Genomic DNA, 27,618 nt, shown 5'->3' on the forward strand with positions numbered 1-27,618 from the left:
AAATATAGAAAGTTTAAGTTTTTTAACTTATGTGTACATGTGTATCGGGGGGGGGGGGGGGGGGGGCTGTGGGGCTGTGTGTGTGTGTGCGCGCGCGCTGGTGCCTGTGGAGCCCAGAAGAGGGCATCAGAGCACTGGGGCAGGATTCACAGATGGCCGTTACCTACCCAACATAAGTGCTGGACAATGAATTCATGTCCTATGGAAAAGAAGTACATACTCTTAACTACTCATCCATCTTTTCTGTCTTTTCATGGTTTCTTAAGGAACTGTGTTCTATTCTCTTTGACAAAAAAAAATCAGGATGTATGATTGCACTTTAATAACTGAAAGAGATTACCAACAAGTTCTAAATAAGGAAGCAAATGCAGAGTGACACAGGGGACACTAAGTGTAACAGTCAAGTTTATTGCTCAGGATAAAAGATTTTATTTCTCACATTGTTAAAAATTAAAAGCATTCGAGAAGGTTTAGACTGTCGAAGGTACATAATGTTTGTAATCATAACCGGTGAAAATATATCTTGCAATAGATGGTCACCAATGGGAACAAGAGACTTGTTCATAGATGAGTAGAAATCACAGTGAAAACACTGTATAGGAACATTTAGTGAAACTAATGCAAAAATGTAGCGTGCTTATTATATCTTAGCACTAGTTAATGTTTTCATACTCGACTATCACCAAAGGTACCTTTCTTCTTTGGGTCTTAACTACTCCTTTTGACCCTGTTTTGACGAAATCTACAACAAAAAACAATAAATGATAATAGTAAGAAGAGAACACATAAGGGTTTTTCTAAAATTCCTTAAAGCCATTAATTTGTATCCATATTTTTATAAAATAATCTATTTATGTATATATACATATATATGTATTTAATTTATTCACTTGACATCTCGACCACAGTCCCTCCTCCCTCCCTTCTTTCCCAGTCCCACCCTCAGAAAGTCATTTTGCATGTATAAGAGTCACCAAAACTGGGTAAATATAGTACAACTCAGGCAAAAATACACGATCACCTTCATAAAAGGACAGAAGTGTAGTAACTATGTGGTTATTCAAGTAATATTTTACTTAATTTCTATGTTCTTTTTATTCTATGATATCATTATTATATTCAGGAGGAACAAAATGAAGATGTTAAGATCTTGTGTATTAAAAGAGAACTTTCAGCCAGACATGGTAGCTCGTGCTTTTTGTTTGGTTGGGTTGTTTTGGGGTTTTGTTGTTGTTGTTGTTGTTGTTTTGTTTTGTTTTGTTTTGTTTTATTGACTATTTCATTTATTTACATTTTAAATGTTATCCCCTTCCAAGTTTTCCCTCCACAAACCCTCCATCCCTCTCCCCTCCCCCATCTGCCCACCCTCTCCTGCCTCAGGGCCCATGTTCCTTGTGCTTCTATCCCAGCACTCAGGAGACGGAGGCAAGCAGATTTCTTAAGTTTGAAACCAATCTAGTCTTCAGAGTTCCAGGATAGCCAGAGCTACACAGAGACTATCTCAAGAAAACACAGAGAGAGAGAGAGAGAGAGAGAGAGAGAGAGAGAGAGAGAGAGAGAGAGAGAGAGAGAGAGAGAGAGAGGCAGAGAAAGGCAGAGAGAGACAGAGACAGAGAGATAGGCAGGCAGGCAGGCAGAGAGAGACAGACAGAGAGACAGAGAAGCAGAGACAGAGAGACAGAGAAACAGAGACAGAGAGAGACAGAGATTACAAGAATTTTGTTACATTTCTTAAAACTAAATTCTTAGTTCTTAAGCATTTAAGAAGAAGAGCTTGGGGCAGAGAGATGGCTCAGCTGTTAGGAGTGTGCACTGCCCTTGCACAGGACTGACTTCAGTCCCCAGCATTCACTTTAGGGACCTCACAGACACCTGCCACTCCAGTTCCAGGGGATCTGATATCCTATTTAGACTCAGCAAACACATGCACACACAGAGAACCCATACACAGAGTCACCCACATACACATAAATAAAAATTTTTTTAAATCTTTTAAAAAGAAAAGTTTTGAATCTGTTGTAAATGGATAATTTTCCTATAATGCATATGCAGAACAATTACAGCTAGCGTACCTACCAGTATTATCTAAGTTTACTTGGTGAGAGAATAGTCATTAAGTCATTATATTACTTCTTATAAGTAAGGAAATACTCATTTCATAAGTTAAAGTATTTCATAATTTCAGCATAATTATCATTCCAAATATCAGTGATTTAAAGGGAAGCATGTCTTTCATACCTCTTTTACATGTTCTCAGACAGTCTCTTCTGGTAATAAAATTATTATTATTTCCCCCACATCCAGTGTAGTTAAATTGACGGCATTTCCCAATGGCTGAATTGTAGTAGAATCTTCTCTCACTGGCTTTACATAATCCTCTGTCTGCTGGTTCAAGACACCAGGAAGGGGCACAATAGTCTAATAAATAAATAAAGAGATAGATAGATAGATAGATAGATAGATAGATAGATAGATAGATAATAAACAAAATTTTAAAAATCAAGAAAACATGGTAAGTTCTATGCATAGTAAATCCGAGACTTCCTACTGTGTATTCCATGCAGATTAGCTTTAGGGCATGCCTTCTGAGTAAAGCAGAATCCCACAAAGATTAAAACACTGCAAAGCCCAAGGGTTTCAATTCCCAGAATATAGTTAAACAAATTAAAATGCCCACAATACCATGATTTTTCTCCAATGAACAAAACACAGCACTTTTGATAAAAGGAACACCTGCGGTTAGTATTTACGTGAACAAGCTAGTTATACACAATTAAAACCATTTGCCTTCTGAAACTATGTGTTTACAAATACATATAAATTAGTTTATATGAACTAAATTTCACATATTTACATAGTAGGACACTGGTTTGGAATAGATAGCTTGGTCTGTCAGTGGGACCAGCAAACATTCATAAACCAAGAACGTGCAACTAGGGTAGTAAGGACAATAGCAGCGGTGATATTAAGTCTGAGGAGAAAAAAAATCAGAGGAGCTTAGTAATATCGTTTTTAAGTGGCTTCGGTGATTTCTCTCAGGAAGGACAAGCGGCACTCGTCAGGGGTCCAGCCGTGACTGATGGTTGTAAGTGGAGCTGAATGTAATGTGTTGGATGGTGTTGAACTACGGAGGAAAACTTTAGTGGCCTTGGCAGATGGCGTGACGTCATGCAGCACATACAGGGAAAGACTGATAAAAGTTCATGAGCAGGAAATATGGCTGAAGCTTCCAGTGGCCAACAAAGGGGAGCGGGCTGTGCAGAAAGCAAGCGGCAGCCTTTTGGCACATAAACCCTAAGTTGAAAAATACCGTAAGAGAAAAGAAGCAAGATGAAACTTAATCTGATAAACGCATTTTTATCATCGCCAATCTTCTAGACCAGTAAGTAGAAGCCAGAATGTCTGGCTACAGAAACTGACATTCTGAGTATAAACCAAGAAGATTTGGGAGGACTAGGGATGAAGGAATAATGTAAAGAAAAGACATATAAAACCTGGCGGTGGTGGCACACGCCTATAATCCCAGCATTCTGGGAGGCAGAGGCAGGCGGATTTCTGAGTTCAAGGCCAGCCTGGTCTACAGAGTGAGTTCCAGGACAGCCAGGGCTATACAGAGAAACCCTGTCTCAAAAAAACAAATCCAAAAAACCAAAAAAAAAAAAAAAAAAGGAAAAAAGGGAAAAAAAGACATAAAGGTTATGCATGTGAAATGTAAGTTATGATCAGATGGGGAATGTTTAGGTTCATTTAGGTCGTTGGTAAATACATAGACAGTGCTTCTGAAAGGAAACCGTGAGATCTTTAAAGCGATGTCCGCATCGTATCTAGTCTGCTGGTCTTACATTCTGCTCCTGTGCACCCTTGAACCTGTATGTGCTCCATCGGAAACCCAGGTTAAGAACCTGTGGTGCGAATAGCTTCTAGAGCTCCCACCACCCACGTGCTAGCATTCTTTTTCACGAACAGTGTGAGGAAGGAATCCTGAAGGCAGGAGAGAAATGTTGCAGTTGCCTTTTGCAGTTGGCTCCTACTACTGTCCGAATAGCTCCAGGAGCATCCCGTGTTTGCTCACCACGCCCCAGTTTAAATTTGAGTAGTGAGCACCTTGGTGTCCTGAAGCTCCAAAGCCACCATCCAGGTTCAGAGACAAATGTGACCGGCTAGAAGCAAGTGAACAAAACTGATAAACAGAGGAATGTATTGCTTGTTTATTGTTTTTTCCCAGCAAACACCTCATATATTTCATAACAAGTTCTATGGAGAATGATATGTAATATATACATTATTTTGACTTTAGTGTTTTCTATACAAGATGAGTCAGTCCATAGTAAGTTGCAGAGAGTGTAGGTTAATATAGTGATATCTATAACTGTAACATTAATTATGACGTTTTAATAGTACCCATGCTAAGGTCCCTTATGTCAGGACAGAAAGAAATTTTCATTCCCTGAGTACTACTCCTTCTCCACTTAGCATATAACCTGATGCAAGTTTAGCTTCAAAATCAAGCATGTTTCAAAGTGAAAAAAAAGGTGGGGTAGTGGTGGCGCACGCCTTTAATCCCAGCACTCTGGGAGGCAGAGGCAGGTGGATTTCTGAGTTCAAGGCCAGCCTGGTCTACACAGTGAGTTCCAGGACAGCCAGGGCTATACAGAGAAACCCTGTCTCGACAAAACAAAATCCAAAAACAAAAAAACAAACAAAAAAAAAAAACAAAAAAAACAAAAAAAAAGTGGAAAAAAGCTCATTCAACTATTGCCCCTACACTGGAGGTAAGAAGCTGGAATGTTACCAGAAACCAAATGCTTATATCCCAGGTAAAAACTAGAACCAGGACAGTCATTTCCAGGGGAATACAAATTATGGAGGATATACTACAGGAGGATATAATGGGCACGCTGGCTCTAGCTTCTCTCTTTCTCTAACCACCTAATAATCCAGAAATATTTACTAATGGCCTGAAGTGAGAAGCCAGTGGAAATAAATGGGTTTAATGCAACGCAGCACAGCAGAAGTCAGGGGCCGTGTGAAAGCAAGCACTCGGGAGCACGGGTGAATCGGGAGAAGCTTCAGTACCGACCTCACCATCCAAGACGTCACATTTCGGCTGCCTGTGCGCCGTGAGCTCTGCACAGCACAGGGTCCCTCATAGTTCTGGCGGCTGAGGTCAGGGTGCACACACACCCCATGCCTCTGCGTCTTCCCAAGAATGACCCATGGCCGCTGTTTGCTTATCTCACTGTTAGTCCTGATACCACTCCCTGTCTACACAGAGCCAATACAGCATACCTTTGACCCCATCAATAATCATGTTCCTAAGGTTGGAAGGAATGCTATTTTCAGAGTAGACTACAATTCGAAATCTACCACTAACTATTTTGTACTATTCAAAGTTAAGTATTAAAAAATACAGAATGATTTTCAGTTTGGGAGTCTTTCTCTATAAGGTATTTGTTTTCCTAGAACATCATCTGTAGATTAAATTGAAATCGATTCATTGTTTCTAAGATCATTTTCGTTCTGACTAATATTTAATTACTTTATTATACATCATAGGTGAAAAAAAAAGCAGACAGTTTCTGCGGGATGTTTGGAGTCCTTGACTCCAGTTGAATTTCAAGAGGTGAGAAAATGGAATATTTTTGTACCCCATGAAAAGATAAGTTTGCCTATGTTCAATTAACAAATTTATTCTAGACATAAGTACACACTCACCTATTTAAATTCCAGATATTGATATCTACAATAAAAGAAAATATGTTTTGAAGTAGTTGCATACTGTGATTTTCTGGTCTACATTATGATCAGTGACAGAAATTTAAGATAGAATAAAAAGAAACTAACCTGGCTGGTTTCTGTTCATGTTCCAAAGGGACTTTAATAGTCACATGTATTCTATCTTGATCCCACCATCAAAACCAAGTTGAGTGGATTCCATCTAGGCTTTTTCGAAAGGTTTCACGCCAAATCTTTTCCATATTTTTGCTAGAAAACATTACTGTCTAGGGAGACTACTAAAATACAAGGTATGGTCCAGGGTCTACTTTTAAAGTAAAATGTTTTATGTAGATTTACTTTGTAAGTCATACAGTAAACTTTATATTTAATACACAAAGGCTTTATTGCAATACCTTATCCCCACAATACTTTCTACTGTATGTTTTTATTGTAACAAGAAAATTAGTGTTTATGAACCATTGCATGGCCTATGAACTTGTTTTCTTCTGAGTTCTTTTTTGGGGAGGTAGAATTGAATAACAAGTCCTTCCTTTTTATCCTATAAGTTGTACTAACAAGAAATATAATTTTATTACAACTCTTATAAAATTTAAATAATACAAAACAGAAAAATAGGAAACAAAACTTCTGCATAATTCCCTTCCCCCGCTGTTACTATCAATGATTTGGTAAATGTCTTTTGCATATATAAACTATCCTCTATATACTACTCTACATATTATCACTATCCTTAGTGGCTTGTGAATGCATATTTGTATCTTATACAATTATACATCCTTTAAGATATATGCATATTTCATCTGTTCTACTAAACATCACTTACATAGAATCTAATGCCTTTGATTTTAAGATGAACTATTTTGTGTACTGCTAATAAGGAAAAACTGGTTATATTATTGTATACTATCAATGACAGGCTTCATCATGGTTACAATCGTATTAAATGTTGAAAATGTATAACTTAAAATTAGGAAAATATATTAATTTGTATTACATGTCAAGAGAGCATACATGCATACATATGGAACCACATACATAAAAATGAAAATTATATATGTTATCCATTGAGTAAAGCACTGAGATACTATGCTATAAATGATTTCTGTAAACAGAGTTTTATCAGGTTGTAAGTTGAGAAGTCTGTTAGGCTAAAGTTCTACAGAGGAAATGTTTATGCTGAACATATCGTATGCTTTTGGACACCTTCAGCAGAAACTCACAGTCTTTTAATCATTTGCCATATAATAAGTTTTTAAGTAAAATAAAATTTATTGACAACTCAATGGGGATTTTTTTTCCTGTCTATGTGATTATGGTCAATTTTGACTGCTGTTCCCTTTTTTCTGTATGTTTAATGTTTTTAAATTCTAATGCTTGTTATGCAATAAAAATAATTGTCTAGATTATTAATAACTAATAAGTCCAGTTCCTTAAAGTGATAAAAGGGGAAACCAGAGCAGACTGAAAGCTGCCATGATTGGTAAGGGACAGTAGGGCCCCCGGCTCCTCTGCTTGACAGAGAGTACACATCCCCTCACTGAGTGTGTGAACGCAGAGGAGCAGTCACTGAACCAGCAGAAACTGATACTCATTCAACGCTACAAGGGAGCAAGGACCACTGGGCAGTTACTTAGGGGATTATTTTTCCTTCCCTGTGTGTACTGGGCAGAGGGTGAAGTGTGGACCTTGTACAGCCAGGGAATTTGAGATTGAAAGGTCACAGAACAGACTGTAAGAAATCTTTCCTGGGCAGGAAAGCTACCCAGGTTAATGAGGAGAGAGAGAACCTAAGTAGCTATTTGTTAACTCATGTCTAGATGTTGACTAATCCATTCCCCAAGCTCACTAAGGGAGCTGTATCCAAGAATTTTTTTTAACAAAAATGGCTTTAGATAGTGACAACTATGAAGTTTTCGTGAACATAGTTTTTTCAACTAAGTTGCCTTATTAGAAAAAATATATGTTCGGGGAACATGTACTTACAATCGGTACCATCACACGAGTGCTGGCATTGTCATCTATTGTGCAGAGGGGCTGGAGAGTTGGCTCAGGAGTTAAGGATACCTGCTGCTCTCACAGGAGACCCCCATGGCCATTCATCTGCACTTCCAGGCCAGGAACTGCTGCCGGCTGCCTCATGCAGTGCACACGGACATACGCAGACATACATGCATGCAAAACTCCCATGCAACATACAACAAAATAAGTAAGTGTAAAACATTCTACTGAGCACCCCATCTAGGAAAGGCCTTCGCTCGCGATTGCTGACATGTGTACCCAATAGACCCTTGTCACCTGGGCAGCAGAACAGTCCTTGTCTTCTGCATCAAGACCAAGAGTAAATCTTTTTAGACTACCGATATAATTTTTTTAAGATACTTTTGGGTCTGAATACATTTGATGCAACTCATTATGTGTGAAATAAAAAAAAAATACTAGATCTAATCAAGATGAAAAGCCAATGTTTATTTAATATGTTGGTCAGCTTTAATCAAAGAATGGGATTCTAACAATGAGAGAAACAGAATAGTTCCAGTTTATTGAGGGGGTATTTTAGAAAGTCTAGACTACCTAGAGAACAGAACACAACAAAGAGGTAGACTGTAAAAATGATTTAGAATATACACAAAACCATAGGCAGCTGAGGAAAGCTGGTGGTGGGAAGGTCTTCCCCAGGGAAGACTTGGCAGCAAGGACCTTTACCCTGTCACCTGGAAAACTGGTACTCACATTTGAAATTTCAACTTAGTTTACTCTGCCTCTGCCCTGCCATACTGTCTGTAAGGTCTCGTTACTGAAGCCAGTTGCTTACCTGAATCCTTTTCCTATCTGGCAATCACATCTGGAAAAAAAAAAATCCTCCTATTTTCATTCTTCCATTTCCAGGATCGATTACAATTCCTATGAGCCAGATCATGAATCTTTGATAAATCTCACTTAAGTTAGAAAGCATATAAATGTATACTTAAGGTCCTAAAGGCATATACACAAGTGTTTTATGCCTCCAGTGATCAAAAATAAAATCCAAAAACACAAAAGATGAAATTTTCTTTAGTTAATTATGCTTGAATTTTGCAAGCACTGAATGTTAATTCAGTTAATTCAGATAACTATAATGAATTAAGATTCCTCAATCTAAGGTTACAACGTTAATTGTATTGAGACTATAATAAATATGCATTAACAATATCTCTCAGCCACAATATCTTTTATGCCTATAAAGCTAAGGTGAGCCAGAATTACCATCATCACCACCAAAAATTACTAAAATCAATAATCTTGTTAATGGCAACACAGAAGGAAATACTACGTGCTGTTGTAGTGTTTAAATACTTTATGACATACCAGATTTTATGTGTAGCAAAGAGAGAACTGGAAGTTAAGAGAAACTGAATGCTTTATTTTCAAGGGTACAAAACAAGTCAGGAAACTAAAGAATCGGAATTAAGCTCCAACTCCATTCACAAAGCTAATGTTCGTGCCCAGTATAAGGCCTCGCTCCAAAGCTAAGTAAGAAATCCTTCTACACTAACTAGGCAAATATTTGATCAGGTCGGGTTTGTAAAACTTCCTTATTTCTCATCTCCAAATCCCTTCATCCCTTAATCTCTAATCAAAACAACCTGAATACACCTCATGCACCGCCACATGCAAGGATTGGTGTTCATCAAGTCTAAACAAGAGGAAGAGACCTAATTGAAACAGAAAACCTAATAAAGAGGTTGGAAACCAGCCTTGGGGGCAACAGTGGTGAGCCAAATAACTCTCCAATGTCTTAAGGCAGGAATCATTTGATTGGCATGTTCAACCTGGCCTCATTCTAGAGATGGCAAACCCTGGACTTTGGTTTCTGGAATGAGAGGCACACCAGGGACCACACTCCTGGCAATCATCCAGTTGGAAAGGAGGAACATAGCCCTGTGGTGCTGTGAGGGTTAGAGTTGGGGGCTCCTTACTGAGGAATCCTCACCTCATTTCTGTAGAGATCATCTGATCTTTAAAGACAAAAGCAGCACTCAGAGAATTATGGCTTATAGTAGTATAGATTTTCCTAAACTAATTCTTATCCTTAGTCTGTCTTTTTGTTGTCAATACAAAATTCATATTCCAATATGGATTTTCCTGCTGCCTTAAGAAAAAGAAATGTTAACAAACTAATAGTATTAATTACTGCTTTCGTCTGCATTAATATACAAGTGAGTTTTGGCCATAACTTTATAATTGTCACAAACTTAAATGTCTATTATTTTATTCAGTACAAATGTCAATTTAAAATAATTGGTTGAAACAGCGAAGTTGTCCATTTCATCTCTTGTGAAAGGATCTGTGGATGTCTAAGAGGCATTTTCTGAAGAGCTCTGCATCCAGGACAATGATTATCTTTGACTAGACTCAAGATTGCCTGTGAGGAGCTTTACTAAGTAGGTAGGGTGCTGTCTGGGATTTTGGCAGAGGAAGTGCCACATTCTTGTTTCTTGCCAGCATTCTTGACAGGAAGTAGAGGCCTGAGATGAGCTCTGCTAAAGCTGTCTATTTATGGAAAGCCAACTTGCCAGAATGTCAAAGCCCAAGCTACCAGATTTACTCTGCAGGAGCACGTAGCTTGTGAGATAGAGCCTATGCTTCTCAGTGAGAGTACATTTGAAGGCCACCATACTTGTTGACGAAATGATGTTCATAGCACTGCCCACAGTGCTCGTGACTTCTTGGGGTATGCATCTAAGTATGCAATTCCTTAGTTGGCGGGGGATTATTTTCTTCCCAGAAAACTTAGATGATTATGAAATTCCTCTGCATGTAATCAATATCTCCCAAGAGAGCGTATAGGTGAAAGCATTCTATTGCAGATCTCTAACATGAGCACATGGGTGATGACATTTGATTATTGAATAGTTTCTCTGCCAATATCGCTCCTCTTCCTGAAGGCCGATGGTCATGTATGTAATTACATATGTTTACTTCTTTCCCACCATTCTCTATGAATGTGGAGTTTGGCCCTAGGTCATGTGTTCAATAGAGTCAGGAAAGAGTTTCAAGTGACAACAGGGTCTTCTTTATTACATCTAGTCCTTCTCCATGGACCTGGAGGCTGGCCTGAAGCAGCATGGCCCGGGCTCAGTACTTAGGGGCTCCTTTTCTCATTCAAAGACCAAGTGCTGGAGACTGAGTTAGCGGTAGGTTTTTGAAGTCTAACCAAAGATGAGTTTTTTCAAAATAACATAAAGGTGATACAGTCCCAAGGCAACTGTTAAGAGATGATGTATAGAAGCAAAGTGGGCTATGAGAATTTGGAAAATAACTTTTCTCCAAGAATGATTAGGTAGGTCTACCCGCAAAGACCCTAAACCAATATGATTGGTCTTTCTTTCCTAGCTTTAAGTTTACCAGTTAGAGTAAAAGATTGTGCTAACTATGAATGTTAATATTAAAACTTAATCAATAACAAGTATAAAGGTATCAAGTACTAGGTAAATATTATTAAATAAAACCAAAGGCAGCAAGTAACAGAAGAGTGTTACTCAATCCTAAAGACAAAAAAATATGAATACATGAATGTAGAAGGAACTCAGAAAGCCTTGGTAAGTAAAATCAGCATTCTTCCAACCACCATTTGTTTCTTCCTTTGTAACTGCAGATCACAAAATTAATAAATAAAAATATAAGTCATCTACCATATGCTTAACATTGAGATAAACCCTGGAGCACAGACAGGCTATTAACTGTCATACCCAAAATCTTATAGCATAACCACTTAAGCAAAACAAACACACGAAGTGAGAGCCATATTAAATGAATCTGATTGGGTAGCCAGAGTAAAGGCAGAGGAAGGAGGTCTCTGTATAGTACTGAGTCCATAGATAAGATGAGTGGGCCAGTGAAGACCAGTTTGGGGGTAGAAAACACAGAATATTCTGTGGAATGAACATGAATAACATGATTATGAATAATTTCAATGGGAAAAGTCTTATGTTTAAAAGCTAGTTTTTAAAAATCTGGGTTAGGAAAAAGCTAACTGAAAACGTTGGCAAATTCAAACTGAGAAATAAAGCTAAAATAAAACAAAGCATACATAAGCACACATTCTCTACATGCTACATACACAGATACCCTACTGCAAAGCACATTCTAAAAGACATTAAGAAAAATGATCCTTTTAAATGCCTTAAATTCATCAAATGTCTATAATTTAACATGCCCTCAAATAATAAAATCATTATTTTAAAAAAGATAATTCTAACATATACACACCTCTATTAATATAATATAGTAAAATAATAATAATAATAATAAATATTCTTACCCTGATGCCCAGGCACTTTGGTAGACTGAGGAATGTTATTTACAGTAGTTCGATCAATTACAGTATTTCGATCAGTTATGTAGTCACTCACTAGGGAAGTGGGGTTGGAGGAGAAACCATAAGGAATTACTATCTGAAAACACAACAAAATTTCATATCTTCACAGACAAGCAAATGTAATGTTGTGTTATAAACAGCGAAGTTGTTGCAGTTGAGTTCCCCTGCTGCTCTAAGAGAGCAACAAGGACTTTGAAATACATGTGCAAGGTAAGATTCCCATTAGTAATTTTGTAGCTAGTGACCAAAAATCCGGCAACAGTTAATACATAAGGTTTCCTTTTTCTTAGTTTTTATGAGTAGTTATTAACCCTTATATTTTATAAGAATAAGAGATTTCAGCATTCCTACTGTTTTGCTAAACACGCTCTGCAGTACTCTGAAGAAAGTTAGGTACTTTATCTGAAAACACTGAGATTCAGAGTAACTGTATAGATATGTTAATTTTCTATTTATTTCTGTTTCTTTGTTTAAACTTAATGGTGAATCTCTTTCCAACCTAACTTCTGTTTGCCTGGCTTAAACAGAATCTGCGTACATGCCCATGGAATCCCCACATTGAACGACACCTGCATATGTACCCAAATGACACGAGAAGGAAAGGTACCTGGGTCCTCACAGGTGCTCTTGCATTGATCCAAAGTTGCGAAGTTGTTGCTGTTGCCCAGGCATCCACCGTACACAAATCGTTCACACTGCTTTGACTGGTTGTTATAAAAATACCTATATATGAAACCTCGGCAGAGTCCGGAATCCTCCTCCAAGAAGCAGAAATCTGGCTTTTCTAAAAATTGCAAAGTATGCCAGAAAGAAATATTTTCATTTTTGTAAATCATTTAGTTATTTTAATAAAATTCATAGTTAACTTATTTAGAAAATTCAGTTTTAAAAAGTTTAAAAACTAAACCAGAAGGTATTTAGTATCTCATTTAACAGTAAAACAAACTGACTTTATTAAAAACTGAATCATTATCCATCTAGCTATTTGGGTGATTTAAATATTACATTTTTTAATCTGGTATTTTAGCTCTAAGTTTCTTATATTAGATTACAGGTGATTTTATCAGCATTTTCATAAACCAATAAAATAAAGATACTGGGTTATTTGATAAAGCACTGACCTTGCCATAGAAATACATAGTATGATGGTAAGTTTTGCTTTAATTATTTCTGTTGTTTATTTTTAAAAAACTGTCTACTACAGTGTTTGGAATCACTAGGGAAGGAGTACTGTGTTATTTCACTAAGAATGCTGCAGGGGCTTTAGACTTCGGAAGGAGTCTGAGAGGTACGGAAGCTTCCCTGGCTATTCTGGGAAGTTCCTGAATTCTTAGGCTGGAATTAATCTGTGCCCAGTATGGCACCCTCCACTGTTCCGCCTCTCCCTCCCTTCCCACCCACCCCCCTCTCTTCTTCCAAGCACTGGACTGAACCAACAATGCAGAGGCAGAAAGGAAATACATGTTCAGGGATTAGAAGGGCTTTTGCAAAGTCTAAAACCCTTCCTTTGATCATGTTCCAAATCAGGCCAAACATAGCTGTCACAAAATTTGTAATATTATGACCTACATTACAATCTCTGTCGGCCTGTGTACTGTTTAGAGAACTGAGTTAGTGTTCCAATGTTTTTCAATCAACAGTCTTGCCAAGCTGGAATATTTTAAACAAAGTTGCAACTCTTCCATTTTCTCCTGAAAATGTATTTCTGTGGCAGTAAAATGAACTATAATACCTACTGTGTCTTAAAGCACAACTGTATCTCAAATACAAATTAAAACTCAACTTTGTTTCTTACTGGCTCTTAAAGTGAATGTCAGTGCATCCTTGTTTTCTATATCAGGAAGTCGATGCTCACAGTGTTCTATTCTCAAAAACAAACAAACAAACAAAAGCTCCCCTCCCTGAGGACTAGTTTTCATAGTGCCAGAAGGGGTCATTGAAGCTTCCAAAGGAGGGAGGTGACCTACAGTTCTAGCCAGCTATAATATCTGTGAACAGCAATGACCAGAATGACACAGTAACCCAAAGAGTGCAGTAGGGACACACATAGCTTGATGGTAACCAACAACTCTATAATTAGACTTAACCAGCAAACAAGAGAGAAACCATGTTTTCCAGAACCCTTGCCAGGAAGGAGAAGAGGAGGGGATAATGGGAGAAGGGTTTTGTGAGGGTGGGAATTGGAGGGGGGGGGGGCTGCAACGATGTAAAGTGAAAAAGTGGATAAATAACTGAAAAAAAATGTCTCTTAGGAAAGTCAGAAGCAGCCGGGTGGTGGTGGCACAGGCCTGTAATCCCAGCACTCTGGGAGGCAGAGGCAGGCAGATTTCTGAGTTCGAGGCCAGCCTAGTCTACAGAGTGAGTTCCAGGACAGTCAGGGCTATACAGAGAAACCCTGTACAGAGGGGCACAATTCTCACCACACAAAGAGCTACAGGCAACTGAGAGGAGCTGAGTGGGAGAAAGTCTCCAGGGAGGAGTGTACCAATGAGCCATTCAATGCCAAATGTTCAGCCCTGAAAATATATGTGTGTATATATACATATGTTACATTATACAAATTGATCAGATTGTACAGATATATTTAGAAATATATAGTATGTATTTAGAGCATATATTATAAGTTTAGGAACATATACATGTTTGTAAATATATATGTATGTATGTATTTGTAAGATTTGTAATATATATGTATGTATGTATGTATGTACGTACGTATTTATAAAATTGTAAGGGTTTGCTATGAGATTGTATCTCCTAGAAAGGTCAGAAGTTACACTGATAAAGTCTTAGCAACATGACTGACATACGTGTACATCGGAAATTAATGGGAAAAAAGAGATGTGAATTTGGAGGAGACCGAATAAGAATATCTGGGAGGGTTTGGAAGGAGGAAAGAGAAGGGGAACGTGCGATTGGAGTGTCAACAAAAGAAATTAAACAAGAGCATGATCTCAACGAGATTAGAGACAGACACAGTAGTTGCAGATCTGAAGATAAATCCCCAATCCAAAAGTTTTTACTAAAATACCATTTTAGTAAATCTACTTTCTAGAGCTGCTCAAAATGCAAACTGAAACTCAACTTTGTTTCTTACTGACTCTTAAAGTGCATGTCAGTGCATTCTTGTTTTTCCCTTTTCAATTTTAATTGAACGTATTGTGTTCAAAATGATGGCTTCATGTATATACATTACGCAGTGGTTAATTCTGGATAACCTCACATCACTGTAACATTTTTAGGCTGAGCATACAAGTAACATCCACTCTCTCAGCTTTCAGAGGAGTTAAATGCATGGCACATTAATGTTACATGACTGTAATCTCCAAGCACCATGACAGACAGAACTTTAAATGTCCCCTCCTACCCGCTGACCCTGTCTCCTCAGTCATCTCTCGACCACCCATCTCAGTTAAAGGCAATGCTACTATCACATCGCCATTGTAAGGTTGCATGACTGAGATCATGCTGTGTCTCACATTCAGATTGCTGCTCCCCAAGTCCAAACACATTGGTATAAATAACAGGATTCCCTTCTTTTCCACAGCTGAATCGTTTCTACATTGTGTGGAATGTTTTCTTTATTAATTTATCCATGGATTGGAGCTTCAGCTCATTCCATTTCTTGGCTACTGTGGAATAATACGTCACTGGACAGGACGTGCAACCTGTTGATTTCCCTTCCTTTTGTATGTACCGAGTGATGGTATTGATGGCTACTCTAAGTGGGGATTCTATCTTTAATTTAAAACTCTGATGAAGAGCATCATATTGTTTTCCCTAATTGTTATGTAAATTTATAATTTATAATTATAACTGTATTAATTATTAATTTATAATTATAAAATTTATCAGTGCTCTTCTCTCTTGGTCACAACCATTAGTACAGGAGTTTGAGATGGAATTTGTATTTCTTTGATAATTAATGTTGTGTAATCATTTCCTATCATTTTCTTGTCCTTTAACATGAGTGTCCTTATGATATGTAACATTTGGAAAATGTCACATATGTTATGGGATATTTGAGGGAAAAAGTTTTATAAATTTTTATATTTTAAGGGAAAAAACCAAATACATCCCATTGTCATTTGAATTAGTTTTAGTATAAAGCTTTTAATGAAACTTTAAATAATGTTTAAAATATACAAAGTTTATGAATAAAAAGTTAATGAGGAATATTGCATATTAAAGGCAAATATATAATAATTTATGCTAATGATCATGATTAATACATTCTATTTGGAAGCATTTTATACCTGAGACACCACCAAATTACAAGAATTTATTTTACAAGAAAGCTGAGAGCCGGGCAGCGGTGGCGCACGCCTGTAATCCCAGCACTCTGGGAGGCAGAGGCAGGCGGATTTCTGAGTTCGAGGCCAGCCTGGTCTACAGAGTGAGTTCCAGGACAGCCAGAGCTGTACAGAGAAACTCTGTCTCGAAAAAACAAAACAAAAAACAAAAAACAAAAAGCAAAAAAAAAAAAAAAACAAAACAAAAAAACAAGAAAGCTGAGAATGCATAAGTGTTATATAATTCTTAGGTCTACTATTTAAAATATTATTAAAATAAAAAATAAAACAGGATTATAAATAAGCTAATTCTCCATATTCATTACAGTTTCATTCTGTTGAACTGATGTACACCTTTGTGGTAAATGGTCCTCAGTTTTAATTGTGAAAGAATATTGATACAATGGTATAGTGGCACACTCCTTTAATCGAGCACTGGAGAGGCAGAAACAGGCAGATCTGTGAGTTCGCAAGGTCAGCCTGGCCACAAAGACAGTACAAGATAGCCAGGGCTGTTACAGAGAAACTCTGTCTTGGAAAACCAAAACATTAAATAAAATTTGATGGCAGAGAGGTTATAATGTCAATATCTGTCATGCCTACACATCAGGAAATTGCTTAAGATTGATGTTTTTTCTGAGTGATTGTCCTGAATCTTCATTCTCTTTTGATTTCCTTTTGATATCTTGTGATAATGTCACTATCAAGCCTGGGAATGCATTTGTCCTATTTTAATGCTAGGAAGCATAAGACAGGATTTCTCTGTCAATCTCTTGTTGTCCGGAAACTCGCTCTATAGACCAGACTGGTGTTGCAGGATATTTGGTCATACTGTGAACCCAGAGATTATGTTATTTACTTAAAAAAAAAAACTGGTTTTAGGTGTGGCTCAGCCTTAGCACACACCTTGAATACTGTAAACAAGATTAAATGCAGTCAGCCATAGGTCAAGGTGGAGTAAGCCACCAGTGACAGGAAGTAAAGACAGGATTATAAAGAAAAACCCTGGAGAGTAAGAGGGAGTCTGGAGGATGGAGTGAAAAATAGGGACACTTAGTTTGAAGAACACTTTTTGAGACCGCAGAAGAGGGAGGCATTCCTTCTGGGACACTGGCTCAAAAGGAAGGCCAGCGTCATATACTAAAATTATACAGGGCCCAAAAGAAGTCCAGCCTTTTGCAAAGATTGACTTCGGCTGTAAATAGAATAGTATCAGATCCAGAAGTTAGACAAATATTAATTGAATCTTTGGCTTTTTAAACTGCTAATTCAGAATGCTAATTTAAACAGGTGCCTAGGTCTTTAAAGGCAAGATCAGTATGAATAGATAAACGGATGGAAGATGCCACTGCTGTTGGATCTTACATTTACAAAGGAACTCTGATAGGAGAAGTAATTTCTGAAAGTTTTTGAAAAATCAAAATGTCAGATGTTTTAATTATAGTAAGCAAGGTCATTTGCAAAGGGATTGTAGACAAGGTGTTCTTAGAAGCAATGCTTTTTCTAAAGGTAGCCCAAAAAGAAGGCTCCAGGCTTCTGGAGTATGCAGGTGTGGCAAAGACCAGCATTGGATCGGATGAATGCAGATCAACAAAAGACAGACAACATAACCCTTTGTGATCAGGAAATGCCCTAGGGGACCTCTGGGAAGCCCCAGTATCAAAATTGACAGGCAAAAGACTTAATGCCTGTTTTAAAAAAAAAAAAAACACTCTTCTGAATATAATCAGGGAAGAAAATCTTCAGTAAATAAAACAAAAAATTCAAGAAGAACAGAAAACAAGTATTTCTGCAAACTGCTATAAATGATCAGAAACCAAAGCTATAAATGGCATTGAAATTGAAGATTTAGTAAATACAGGAGGAGATGTAACAATAATTTCACCAAAATCTTGCCATCCAAATTGGCCTCTTCAGGAGGTAAATATTCAGCTTCTAGGGAACAGACATTTATCAAAAGTCCATTGACACATAATGCAAGATGGATCCGGTGTATAGGGCCAAAAGGAAAATTATGGGGACATGATCTGTTGCAACAATGGAAAACACAGATTAACACTCCTCCAGTCTCAGAAACAAACCATAAATAAAGAATGCTTCTGAGAAAAATATTAAAAGTTGCTATCACAGACCACTAAGGCTGTACCTATGCAAGACCCAACAGCTGTTGTTCTTTCAAAAGTAGCAAGTGCTCTACCTTTAAAATAATTAACTGACAAACCTATATGGATGGAACAATAGCCTTTGACATCAGAAAAGTATGATAATTTACCGAAGGCACATTTGCCTTACTGGCAGAAAGTGAAAAATGGGTTTTCTTAAACCATGTGTCTTAATTTCATGTTAGAATATTAGACTGTAGATTTCCACATGGCCCACACCATCTTGGAAATTAGTTTTTGAGTTTTGTTCTTAAATAAAAAAGGATATTTGTGCTGTTTGTGTTTTTAATAAAACACAGTTAAGAGATTTAAAATATTTTAAGTAAATCCAAAGGGTTACTACAGTTGCAACTTCTTTTCTGAATCTCTAAGGAAGGGTTGGAGTGATTTGAAGCTAAGATAAAATATATGTTCCCAGTAGATCTCTATAAATAGTTGTTTTCTAAACTACAGAGTTACAGGAAACGAGGTGGTGGTGGCACAAATCTTTAATCCCATCACCTAAGAGAAAAACTCAGATGCAGCTCCTAATTGGTATATTTGCACACTAAAGAAATCACATATCATATTATAGATTATTATAAGAACCCTCTACAGGGTCACTACAAAGACGTCCAAATTTCGTTGGGGACAGGAACAAAGAGCAGCTTCTATGGCTGCCGGTAAGTTCATCTCCATGCAACCAACCCTGACCAAGACTGAACCAGATAATACCCTCATTATGGATATCATACCTACTGGTGAATTGGCAACTGGAGTCTCTTCATAACTCTCCACCAACATTTGCCTGTTGGCTTCTATTGTAAATACTTTCCATATATGGAGACTAAACATCCTCTCTTTGAGAAACACATTTTGTGAGGCACGGAGAATCTTATATTCAGTCATTGCCAACCACCCTATTGTCATAAGGGCGCCCCTGACAATGACTGGACAGCCCACAGATTGGATCTGTTCAAAGACAGAGTCCTTCACAGGCTTAGCCATGGAAGGAACGTTATTACAGTGGATCTGGTACCTACATGAATTCCTTCATGACCGGGATATGGTAGCAAAGGGGTCTGCACCTTCCCACACTAAGGAAATAGCTCAGTTGCCTCCATGGCTCACGCCTCCCCCAAAAGAGGCACCTACTGAACTGTGGGTACTGACAGAATGGTCACAACATTTGGCTAACACACCGTTTACTGACGGTTCAGCAACCACTGATGGAACCAAAGCTAACGGAAAGTGGCAGCCTATGGACTGGAGGATAGAATGGCCAGTACGGAGGAAGGAACCACAAAATCAGTGCAGTACCATTGGCTGAGACAAACAACTAGGAAAGCAAAAGGGAAATCTCTGATTTCTCCAATTCATGGTGGGTGCAAAGGTACCACATGGTAAGGAATGGAACAGAATGGAAAACCACTAACTGGCAGTATAAAGGACAAAGAAATCGGGTCCTGGGAGGCATGAATGGAAATAGCAAAGCCTAGTAAAACTTAGCAAAGGCACCAAACTTTAAGCAGCATGTGTAGGCCAGACAGATAAAACATCTGAAAAATAATGAAATGGTGGACAAAATGGCATCATGTTTAATTAAGACTAGAATATTAAAATTTGTCAGGGAAAAAATTCGAACTAAATCAGCAGGGATGGTAGACTGCACATTTGAAAACTTGGAAGTTTACCCTAACACTAAAAAATAAGGGGAACTGGAGAACCAAGCTAAACCAGACTAACCCTTCGAGAATACCTATTATAAGGAATCCAGGGCCAGGTGGTGGTTCACCGCTTTAATCCCAGAATTTGGAAAGCACACACCTTTAATCCCAAAACTTGAGAGTCAACAGCAGGCACATAAGAATTACAGTGATTTAAATGTAAAAGCTGCTTTCGAAAGCAGGCTGAAATTCAAAGTGAATGTCCTTTGTGATATAAAAAATAAATGCACTTAAACCTTGAGTTTATATACATAATATAGGTATATTTATCCACACATACTAAAGTGTATTTAGTTTCAAATTTTCAAGAGAATTATTTTCATTTCAATTGAAAGATAATACTTTTTATGTTGCTAGAAAAACACTTTGTCCTGGGAAGGATATAACGGCCAAAAAGAGAAACCCCCAGAGTTAGGATTGGGGTAAAGTTTTGTTTTTATCTTTCCAGGAGAATAAAACTATCCAACTAAGGAAGCTGGAGACCACTGGACTAGTGAAATGTCTGAAGAAAAAAGAGAGACCATCAACAGAAAAGGTCCCAAGAAAAAGAGTAAACCGGCCAAGTGGTTTGGCCCACCTGGAGCGGACCAGCCTGAAATCCCGGCTAGGAGGCCCGGAGTAGAGCGGGCACCCAGGCCACCACCTCGCCCGGGCAGCCACGAGCGCCGACAGCCTGGGTGGGCGCTCCCTTCTTCCAGCCACGCTTGGATATTGTAAACAGGATTAAATAAAGTCAACTATACATTTAGAGGCGGAGCAAGGAACCATCTGACAGGAAGTGAAGATAGGATAATTAAGAAAAACCATAGAGAGTAAGTGGGAGTTGGGAGGATGGTTAGAGTCGCATCTCAAGTCGCAAGTCGGTAGAACAGAGGCGAAGCATCCAGTTTGAGAGAGAATTCCCCCTCCTCCCCCCGGAGAGAAAAGGGCATTGCTTCTGGAACATCCGCTGAGGAGGGATGTTCAGCTGGGCGCTTACTCTGCCTCTCTGATCTAGCAGGCTTCCATCCCAGCATCTGGCTCCCAATCAATCCTTCATTGGTAAAATCGATTAAGATTTTGTTTTAAAAAAAAAAAAAAAACAGGCCGGCCTTGACCTCAGATCCACCTCTGTCCCGAGTGCTGGGATTAAAGGCCTATTTTAGGCATTTTTAAGTTGAATTCCGGTAAATTAGGTCTGAAGATTTCCAATTAGTGAAAGATATATTCAGCTGCTTCCAAGCGTACCCTAGATTCTGCATCTTCACGTCCTTTAAATGACCTAATCTTTTCAGAATTTTCAGGATTTTGAGTTGAACAGCTTGATCTTTTGGATATTTTTTCTATTCGATTCAAATATCATAAATGGTAACTGGATTAAATCTGTTTCTAGGCCTCTCTTCAAAGCAAGTTGAACCTGGTGATTGGCCCATCCCTGGACTATGCCATAGTATATAAGCACTATAAACACAAAACTGAAAAAAGGAAAGGAAAAAAAAAAAACGGAGCTTTGTTTTCTTAATACAATGATACTATGATTATAATAAGTCCTTTGGAAAAGTTACTTATAGTAAAAACAAAATCTTTATAGAACAGGATGTGTGCACAGCGAATAACGATGGAGGCAATTATTGTTAGTTTACCTATACCCACTTCTGCACGCAGAGCTGCTAACACATCAGGGGCCTACATCTTCTCAATGACATTTACTAAAGTCACACAGTGCCGAGATTAACAATGGCTTACTTCTTCTGCACACAGAGCTGCTAACACATCAGGGGCCTACATCTTCTCGATGACATTTACTAAAGTCACACAGTGCCGAGATTAACAATGGCTTAGTAAATGAAGAATGGGACAATCAAAGGCTAAATCATTATCTGCATGTTATTAAAATAGCCTTGTGGCTCTAGGACAGTGGTTCTCAGCTTCCTCATGCTGTGGCCCTTTAAGACAGTTCTCATACTGTAGAGACCGCCAACCGTAAAATGATGTCATTGCTACTTCATAACTAACTTTGCTACTGTTACGAATTGTAAATATCTGCTATGTATGATGTCTGATATGCAGCTCCTGAGAAAGGGTCATTGGCCGCTCTGTAGGGGTCACGACCCACAGATGAAGAGCCGATGCTCTACTGTGATGCAAAGTCCATGGCCCATGGGGCCTTCCCAGTGAACTGTGTCTAAGTTTTCACTGTATCCAGTTAAGAACCATTACCTCTGATGCCATGCAGATTTAAAGTCAACCCCCAACAGAGGTATATAAGGACGATCTTAGATAAACACTATTAATTTACATGTAAGTGAAAGCTTACCTACTCCGGATGCTGTCTTTACGGTTGTCTTCTTATAACCTGCAAAGGGACGTATGTGAACTAGTGGCCATCATGGACAATGTAATATTATGAACTTGACCCTCAAGTAGACCAATTACATAATCCCACTAACGTTATCTTCGTACAGAATGCCTTAATGAATTGTTTTATAGAGAGACATTATTATAGCCAGTCACTTTTGTTTCTTTATTTTATTATTGTTATTATTTGTTATGTTAGTGTTTAGCAAATGCAGAGACTTTTATAAATGCTATGCAGAAAGTCTACCACTGAGCTGAACCTCCAGGTCCCGCCTCCTTTTTTAAAACTTATTTTAAGTGATATAAAAAAAATGTAGACTTATACATAGTAATAGGGTGTTATGTCATATTTCAATCCACTGTATACTGAGTAATGTTTAAGTGAGGCCAGATATATCTAACCCCTCGATTATATATCAATTTTTTGTTGGAACCTTTTAAAACTTTTCCATGCAGCTCTTGGAGTGTATAATATTGCATTGCCTGTAGCTCCCCTATTAGGTATTAACATCAGGTAGAATTACAAATGATAAGACAGGTAATCATTGTTAAAATATTATAAAATTATGATGTGACTGAAAGTAAGAATACCAAAAAAAATGTAATAACACATTACATGCTTTAGAGTCTTTCAGCCATAAATTCAATACCAAAGCCAGACCAGGTAACATTTATGTGAAAGGGATAAAATTTTGATGTTTTTTGGTAGTATTACAAAATTCCAATATAAATGGCTCATTTCTAGGACAGTCTCAGAAGCGCTAAACTTCCTCAAATAATAGAAATGTATGTGTTAATACATTTCTCTTTAAAGCCTAACAGTCAGTTCTCTGATTCATTATCCTTAGAGAAAAGTGTTGGAAGAACACACTGTTTATAAAGGGTGCAGCCAGGTCTATCTGAAAAACATTTGTTTCCTGACAATGCGGCTCCCAGGTAGGTAAGCTGCATTAATTTCGTTGTACCTACGAAACACTTCAGTGGACTTATGGGCTTCTTTCCTTCCACTATAGAGAGGCCCATAATAAAGGAATCTTCATAATTTTATGATAATTGAAGGAAGGAATCAGGAAACAACAGTGAGCTAGAAACAGAAATGTAAACAGCAGACTTCTTGGGAAATCACATTGCTCTCCTAAAATTACTGAACCTGCACCAAGACCTCATCGCCACACCAACTCTCGTGTCGCAGGCTTCCCGGAAACCTACCTGGGATGCATGTTTTCTTACACTCTTCCAGGGAGTCAAACCGGTTCTCGTTCCCTCCACATCCCCCGTATATAAACTCTTCACACTGACGAGTGTTCATATTGAAAAAATAACTCCTTATCATCGCTTTGCATGGACCGTCTTCTACCTTCATCGCACAAAATGTGTGCAGCGGTTTCATCGGCCGCAGCTCGGAATCTACAAGGTAAATTATAAAACATCACACGTGTAGCTTTCTCCCAACACTACCATAATGTCCTTGCTGTTGTTTTGTCAAATTTACAATTCTCATCATCAATCTTTAAATAAGAGAAATAAAACTGAAGTCATTTATCATGTGTTCAGTGCAAGTAATGGCCTGAGGGGCAGGCATATACGTTCCACGTATTTGATAATTTATATATGATCTGTAAGGAAGGCACTGGAGGCTTTAAATGGCACAAACTTATTTGTCCGCTAGAGGGCAGAAGTGCTGTTAAGTTACAAGCTCTAAGCACACTGTAAAACACTGCTTCATTCACCATAAAATTATTTTAAATGCTAAAACATGAACGGATATCACTTCAATGTTCTCATATAAAAATTATTTTAAACAAAGTATAAATTTTACATAGATGATAATCTAGTAGTGAATCCATTTTCTAAATTCCCTACAATTTTAAAATGTGAAGTTTTGAGAACTATATACATTTGATCTAGGCTGCTTTCAACTGTCTCCTTCCATTTGCAATTTTTATTAAAGTTAATATTAAATTAATATGCTCTAGCCATATTTTAATAGAGTTAAGATTCTAACAAGGAAATTGGAATGCCCCCATTTATTTCTTCCTTTTTGCGTATGACTTGTTCGTGAGCATGCCTGCAAGTATGCATAAGCGGGAGGGCACACGTACTCCCTGACTGTCTCTCTTCAGTTACTATCTCTCACCACCCTGGAACTCGGAAGCTTGGCTGGCTGGCTGGCTGGCTGGCTTGCTCTGGGGACACTGGTCCTTTCTCTGGCTTCCCACTACTGGACTTACAAAAAGGCACCATCAAGGTCCAGCGTATTTTTACAAATGTTCTGGAATAAAACTGGTCTTACAAATTAAGCTCATTCCTGTCTCCTCAGACCCAATCATTTATAGTTCTAGTAAAATCACAGACATCGTGCTGGCTGGGGTCAAATGTCAAGTTGACTGAATCCAGAGTCACCTGAGAGATGGCTCCTGAGCAGGCCTAGGGTATGGTGGGGAGAGGCTGACTAGGTTCTTCGGCTGGGAAGACCCATTCACTGGAGTTGGCCCCCACTCTCTGGGCTGGGAACTAGACAGTGTACCAGAGGAGAACTGAGCTCAGACTCTGTCTTTCTGCTCTCTGGATGACTTATATAAGATCTTGCTTACTGAAATCTCGTGTGTGTGTGTGTGTGTGTGTGTGTGTGTGTGTGTGTGTGTGTGTGTGTGTGTGTGTGTTCAGGAAGACAGAGCCCAAGTTCGGCCTGCCATTTAATGATCTGACCACAAGAGGGGGTCAGTGTACCACAAAAGAGTTGTCTCTTCAAAGCTGTTCATATAGTTACAGTAACAACGGGTAAATTTTCTTCTGACTAATTACTTTGTTATAAAAATCATTTAATGATTTCCCAGTAGTGATGACAGATGCCTTTAATCCCAGCACTCAGGAGGCAGAAGCAGGCAGATCTCATGAGTTCGAGACCAGCCTGGTCTACAGAGTGAGTTCCAGGACAGCCAGGGCTATACAAAGAAACCCTGTCTCAAAAAAAAAAAAAAAAAAAAACCAGATCATCTCCTTTTGTAGATGTTCTTTGTGATGCAGACTGCAGACTCTATCAGATTTCTCAGACTTATACCCACAAATGACAGAACCGAGCCTCATATGCTATCATATTAGGTATAATTCACAATAATAAAATTGTCACAAATTTGTATGACTGGGATTCCCAAGATGGTATTTGGGTTAAACAATTCAATTTAATAATGTAATTTCTACTTAACAGCTTCCTGAAAGTTGCTTTATAAAGTTGGAAATCATTTCTGATGAAAATCTAGTGCTAAATTCATAGCAACTGCTTAAAGACAAAAGCACTATCAACTTTTTATTTTGTTATTAGCTTATTCTTCTTAGTGTTTCCATATTAATGAAGTTACCATAATTTTATATATTCTATACCTTGAGCTTGTTACTACTCACGCCTCAGCAGGACACCCCTGACAATAGGAAAAGCTCAGGCTAATCTCTGGCGGACACGGCCAACCACTCTGGGAAAGGTACATGCCTGTCTAGGTTTTCATTTATTGGGATAACATTTTTCAGTACTAAACTTGTGTCCTGAATATATATCTATTAAGAACTGGGTTATGTTGCAGATACAACAATATACCGGGTAGCAGACCCCTTTCACGAAGCTTGTAATAGCTAATTTGTAGTAATTACAGTAATAATCATTTATTGAAAAGTTTTCTAAAAAGCAAACAGTAGAATACCTCAGGGAAGGAATAGGATAATTTTTTCTTACACTTGGAAGAGTTAAGGATAATGTGTTAAAAAAAAATAAGGAATATCTCTTTGTACCCATGAAACTAGAAAATTTGCAGAATAATATAACAAGAATCTGATCTGATGTAAGCAGAAAATAGAATTATAATTTATATTTAAGTATTTGTAATTGAGTGTTTATATTTTGTAAGTCCTAGTCTAAGGATAACAATCTGGTTTCCTTCCTTGTGTCTTGGGTGTCAAATAAAAAGCTCGGCAAAATATGGAATTCTCAAGGTCACGGGATGCCTAACTTAGAATACCACTCGCCTGGAGAATGTTTGTGAATCTAGGGCCAACAGGTCACTTACTGTCTAAGGGTCCACATGTTGTGTGCCTCTGGTATTATAAAATTAATTAAAAATTAAACAGAAATAAAACAAACTTAGATAAGACTGTGCAACTAATTGATCAAAAGAACTTCAAGTCTACAAACATAAAAATAAGCTGTATCTAGCTAGCTGCAGGGCTCCGGCCTCCCTTCCTAGCCCTGAGACTGAAGCAAAGGCTCACTTGTGAGTATAAGGTCAACCTGGACCGTGTAGTTGAGAAGCTGTGAGGAATTCAGACTCGGTCCCTGTTATCCCCTCCCTCCCATCAACTACAGTGTCAGACTCAGAGGACGAACCTACCCAACCTTTGTTACCGGGAATGCACTGGCCGAACTCACCAGAAGGAGAATGTATATATGAGACTCTAATAAATGTCAGAACTACAATATAATTTGAGACTGTCAAGTTGTTAATATTTCCCCTTACGAATAATTTGAGTTCTATTAATAGTTTTAGACAAAGTGTTGCTTTGGGGGAAATATATAAACCTACAATGATAACCGCACACATTTTTTAATTTTTAATATTCGTATCTCACACTTCATGGAATTGGAACTCGCGTCCACACCAGTCCCTCGGATGTCTTGCTCAGCCAGATCCCTGAATCAGTCTCATCTCAGACATTGTTATTTTGGAAATCCTGGTAAAAAGGAGAGGGCACTGGCGCTCTGGTATATAGTTCTTTTCCTTCTCTTCTAGCTCAGAGATAAGCCGTGTTAGCAAGAATCTCCTTCAGATCTTCACTTCTTGCGGTATTTCAGAGCTAGTTCGGAGCTTTACTGCTTTCATAAGATGCCTCTCTTGCTGAAGTGACTTGATTTTGGATAGTCTAAAAACTAACGTACTCAATACAAGAATTGTCTTAAGAAAACATACCACTTTGTTTTTCTTAAAAAAAAAAAAAATAATAATCTACGGGGTCTGGAATGTCAGCTCAGCAGCTAA

The 27,618-nt window shown here is 38.1% G+C and overlaps 1 protein-coding gene across 9 annotated transcripts in view; it reads right to left on the reverse strand.

Annotated features, from left to right (window-relative positions):
* Positions 1 to 383: 383 nt before the first annotated feature.
* Positions 384 to 27,618, reverse strand: part of Tfpi (tissue factor pathway inhibitor) — a 45,844-nt gene continuing 18,609 nt past the window's right edge. For 7 of the 9 annotated variants that reach the window (XM_052182806.1, XM_052182805.1, XM_052182808.1 and 4 more), the window contains 6 exons: positions 23,804 to 24,001; positions 22,554 to 22,592; positions 12,705 to 12,881; positions 12,041 to 12,130; positions 2,239 to 2,418; positions 384 to 742 (listed from right to left, as the gene is read on the reverse strand). In XM_052182806.1, coding sequence (XP_052038766.1) covers positions 654 to 742; positions 2,239 to 2,418; positions 12,041 to 12,130; positions 12,705 to 12,881; positions 22,554 to 22,592; positions 23,804 to 24,001 — 773 coding nt within the window. In that variant the 3' untranslated portion in view covers positions 384 to 653. The other 2 variants (XM_052182813.1, XM_052182812.1) reach the window with 2 other exon arrangements.

Source organism: Apodemus sylvaticus, chromosome 5 (assembly GCF_947179515.1).
Source record: "Apodemus sylvaticus chromosome 5, mApoSyl1.1, whole genome shotgun sequence".
NCBI classification, from domain to species: domain Eukaryota; kingdom Metazoa; phylum Chordata; class Mammalia; order Rodentia; family Muridae; genus Apodemus; species Apodemus sylvaticus.